This window comes from Telopea speciosissima, chromosome 5, assembly GCF_018873765.1.
Source record: "Telopea speciosissima isolate NSW1024214 ecotype Mountain lineage chromosome 5, Tspe_v1, whole genome shotgun sequence".
NCBI lineage: Eukaryota > Viridiplantae > Streptophyta > Magnoliopsida > Proteales > Proteaceae > Telopea > Telopea speciosissima.
Window position 1 is genome coordinate 8,758,239 of NC_057920.1, and position 4,763 is coordinate 8,763,001.

General features: G+C 40.5%; 1 protein-coding gene across 2 annotated transcripts; it reads left to right on the top strand.

Moving 5' to 3' along the window:
* LOC122662098 (glucan endo-1,3-beta-glucosidase 7-like) lies at window positions 1-4,763 on the top strand. 2 transcript variants are annotated; one of them, XM_043857654.1, is made up of 5 exons: window positions 1-149; window positions 655-1,319; window positions 1,436-1,759; window positions 3,291-3,606; window positions 4,427-4,763. In XM_043857654.1, exons 1-5 carry the CDS (start codon window positions 80-82, stop codon window positions 4,462-4,464), a joined length of 1,413 nt encoding a protein of 470 aa, XP_043713589.1. In that variant the 5' UTR covers window positions 1-79; the 3' UTR covers window positions 4,465-4,763. The 2 variants fall into 2 exon arrangements, with proteins under 2 accessions (XP_043713589.1, XP_043713590.1); XM_043857655.1 differs by having other exon boundaries at window positions 3,318-3,606.

A 4,763-nucleotide genomic window follows, 5' to 3' on the forward strand; every position in this document is an offset into this window, starting at 1 on the left:
ATCTTCTTTGCTTCTCTTCTCTGTCTTTGCAACTTCTTGAATTCTGAATCTGAATTGCAGCAAGGCCAGCTTCTCCGCCATGGTGATGCTTCGTTGGACTTCAACCTTCTTTGCCTTCGCCGCTTTCTTGCACCTTCTTCACTTCGCATGTAAGTTCATAGTGTAACTGAATATTGCACAGATCACTACTACTTCCAAGGTTTCCTTTCTTGATTCACCCTTCCTGTTCGAAGTTTCTGTTAATTTTTTCTTTACGCTTATCATTTTTCTCTTCTGTTTTTATAGTCGTGAAAATAAAAATCAAAGAACGATCAACTTTTCATCAATTTTCTTGGTTCGATTTGTTTTCATTTCGTTTTCAGTTGGATTCTGCTTTTGAGAACATTGATGTTGTTTCCAAGCTCACTTCTGTAGGAGTACTTAATTTTTTATTTATTTAATTTTTTTTTTCTGGTAGGGGAAGACTTAAGTTTTACTTCTTTGTTGAATCATTCAAACTGCGACTTGGACTGGACTCGCAAGAGTTTCAACTCGAAGATGGTTACTTAAATCACATAAACTGAAAACAGAAAGAACCCTAGATAAAGAATTCAAGAAAACAGAAACTCTAGAAGTAATTGGACAAGCTTTTGTACTGACTTAGAATTTTTGCAGACTCGGAGTCATTTATTGGTGTAAACTATGGCCAAGTCGCCGACAACCTGCCTCCGCCGTCGGAGACGGCGAAGCTGCTCCGGTCCACCTCGATCGGCAAGGTCAGAATGTACGGTGCCGACCCGGCGATCATAAAAGCCTTAGCAAACACCGGCATCGGCATCATGGTCGGCACATCGAACGGCGACATCGCATCCTTAGCCTCTGATCCCAACGCGGCGCAGCAGTGGATCAACTCTAATGTTCTTCCTTTCTATCCTGCCAGCAACATCATCATGATCACCGTCGGTAACGAGGTTATCACCTCCAGCGACGGGACCCTCATGTCGCAGCTCCTACCGGCGATGCAGAATCTCCAAAATGCCCTCAACTCTGCATCTTTGGGCGGCAAGATCAAAGTCTCCACCGTCCATTCCATGGCCGTTCTCAGGCAATCTGAGCCACCGTCTGCTGGAATGTTCCATCCTCAATACATCCCCACCATGAAAGGATTGCTGGGATTTCTCAGTTCCACGGGTTCCCCTTTCGCTATTAATCCTTACCCTTTCTTTGCGTATCAGAGCGATCCCAGGCCTGAAACTCTGGCCTTCTGTCTTTTCCAGCCTAACTCGGGGCGACTCGACTCACGGACCAACATTAATTATATGAATATGTTTGATGCACAGGTAAGAAGTTATCCCACCACATTCCCTTATCTTAAAATCTTGTTAAGCAATAGTGATCATACTTGTTCCACCAGCCATATCAAGTATTGACTATTAACAACCAAGACGTTTTGCAGCTTGATGCCATCCGATCTGCTTTGAACTCCATTGGCTTCAAGGGCGTGGAGATTGTGGTGGCTGAGACAGGGTGGCCATACAAAGGGGACAGCAACGAGGTAGGACCTAGTGTGGACAATGCTAAGGCTTATAATGGAAATCTGATTGCTCACCTCAGATCAATGGTTGGGACACCACTGATGCCAAATAAGTCAGTTGATACTTATATCTTTGCTCTGTATGACGAGGACTTGAAACCTGGGGCGGCTTCAGAGCGGTCTTTTGGGCTATTCAAGCCTGATACGACCATGACTTATGATATTGGTCTCTCCAAGAGTAGCCAGGTGAGAATTTGCCCATGAGATTTTTAAGGGACCAACTATGTTGCCTTTTATCATATATTCTTGATTCTCGTGTGGTAGGGCCATTATTGACCAATAAGCTCTGGGGTTGCACAGAATTTATTAGTTATCGGAGGCATTAGATATTAGGTTTTTCTTGAGGTCGCTATTGAAGCATTAGAAGAACATCTTGAGTAGTTTTTCTGTCTAGCATATAAACAGAGGTTTCCATCCAATGAGGCTCAAATGTTGCGAACAGATAGACTTCAACGTCCCCTGTTCATATCAAGCTTCAGCCCAAGTGGAGTTAGCCAGTGGCAAATAAAACTTTGAAAATCCAATGTAAAAATTAAAGAGAATGGATAACCAAAAATCCAAGGGGAATATGTCAATGCTTGGGAAGGTTTATAATTGAAGTGGAGTGTGACATTCTGCACATAGTGAGCCATACATTTCCCAAGTACCCATGTTTGGATTTGCCACATAACCCTTCCACATGGACAAGTAGGTCTGCAGTCAAGAGGTTCTTGACTGTGCTGTGTAGTACAGAAACTTTTTGATAGTGAACCCACAACCCCCCAACTTTTTTTTGGCCAAATGATTGAGCTTTTCCATAACATTTTGTTATCTGTTAGTCATAAAAGTTGCATGGCACTTCCATGTACTGTTTGCCAGTATTGCATGAAGGTCATTTGTATATACTCGATATTCCAGTGGAGATGATGTTCTAATTACTGAGGATACAGTAGAATATCGGTGTAGTAAATAGGTATTAGTCATTGTTCATACACCAGCAAAACCAAGTTAGTCCTACAAGGGCTTATTGAACTTTGGGCAAGTCTATTTTTCTTATGCTTGTAAAATACTGTCATGTTGACCCAAAAGAAAGGAAAAGCTAGTGCCATTCTATCATCTTTTCTTGTTATTTGGAGGGTTAGGGTCATTCAAAAACACTGTATATAACTTGTGGACCATCTTTGCCATCTTTTTCCTCACACAATTCTTTATGAGGGCTTCCTATGGCCTACCTAGTCTATATATGTTTCAATTGATTAGTTACCTCTTGCATAGCCCGAAGCTAAAATTATCACATCTTGCAACCAAGTGCTACTTATAGCCTAGGAATCTCTAGAGAAGGATCTGCTGCTCAATTGACCACAATAATTTGATTATCAATTGGGCTAAATAATTGGCTGAGATGATTCAAGGATGTGATATATCCTAGACGGAGAGTTCATTTCCACCCACAATTCTTTTATGATAGCTTACCATAGGCTAAGAAACTAAAGATGATTCAGTTGGTTACTGACCTCTCTTGTAATAGCCTAAATTAAAGTTATCACATCTAGCAACTGACTGCTTCTGGAGGACCCGAAATCCAAAAATCTCTATACTACTGTACCTCAGTCATAATGGAAGGGACCGATGTAATTTATTTGCGTTTCCAATTGTTTTTCTTGAATAACTTAGATTTTTATCATATTTTCCTTTTTTGTTGGGTAATATTTTCTTTTTCCCTTTTTTTGGCTTGAAGGCTCCAGCAACACCAACAGCTCCTGTGACTCCAGCAACACCAACAACTCCTGTGACTCCAGCCCCCAAAACAAAGCCAACAGGGTGGTGTGTGCCCAAGCCCGGTGTTTCTGATGCTCAATTGCAGGCTGATCTTGACTATGCTTGCAGTCAGGGGATTGATTGTGGTCCAATCCAACCAGGTGGTGCCTGTTATGAACCAAACACTGTAGCCTCACATGCAGCGTATGCCATGAATCTCCTCTATCAAAATGCTGGCCGGAATCCCTGGAACTGTGATTTTTCACAAACTGCAACACTCACATCTAACAATCCTAGTAAGTAAATTCAATTAAACCTTTTAGTATTCTTGAGATCAAGCAATTGATATTTGATCCAACAGTCATTTGGTGGCATCTTTCCACCTCAGGTGCCTAAAAGATGTGGATTTTGATTCTAATTGGACCCTAGAAAACCATAACTTGTCAGTTGGATGGCAACATATTAGAAAAAAAGAGTTTGAGCTTTTGAAATTGGTTGAATCATTGCTTCCTTTTGTTGTAGTGTAGTGGCTTATTGGAACTAGCAGTCGATCCAATGTATTTTCCTCAATTAACAGTCATGTGATATTTGAGCTACATAAGAGATGGCCATCCCCTTGCCCATCTGGACTATCTCTTGGATGGGGCTGTCGAGTTACCCACAGTTATACCTTCCACCTAAACAGTCTCCCCACCACCACCAACTCCCCCCTCCTGCGTAGGATTTATCCAATTATCATTTCAACCATAATGAATTAATGATCAATTTAAAATTTACCAAAAAAAAAAGGCCTTTGTTTTTACAATATCGTGTAGAGCTTTTAAACCTAAATATTCCAGGAACTGAGGGCTAGAATGTGGCATATATTGCTAACTTGAGGAACTTTTACCCTGGACTTAAAAGAACTTTTGAGAATAAGAGCAGGGGCAATCAAAATAAGGTGTCAAATTCTAAATACACCTATAGAGGTGTCATTTAGACATTATATTTATTAATTTATACATTTTTTTCCCTTGTTCTTAGGTTATAAGGATTGCATATAAGGACTGTCATTTTATACATTTTTTTGACAGTCCTTATATTTATTAATTTATACATTTTTTTCCTTGTTCTTAGGTTATAATGGTTGCAACTATCCTGATGGAAGTACTTGAAAAGCCGAGGAGCTTTATTGCGATTCTTAGAGGATAAAGATTAGTTAACGGTTGGAAATATGGAGGTTCTTGTTCTTAGTATGAAGTGGTAAGGTCTCATCTTTTGTATGGATGGAGGAGAAATCTCTCTCTCTCTCTCTGTGTTTATTATTGTTGTTGTGAAAATGGCGGGCGCAAAAGTTGGGCCAGTGTGTAGTTGTGGTGCTAATGAGGGCTTTCATCTCTTTGTACATGTACGGTGTGAATTATATGTGATATATTTGTAAGTAAAGTGGACCTCTGGTTCAACCTTCTCAACT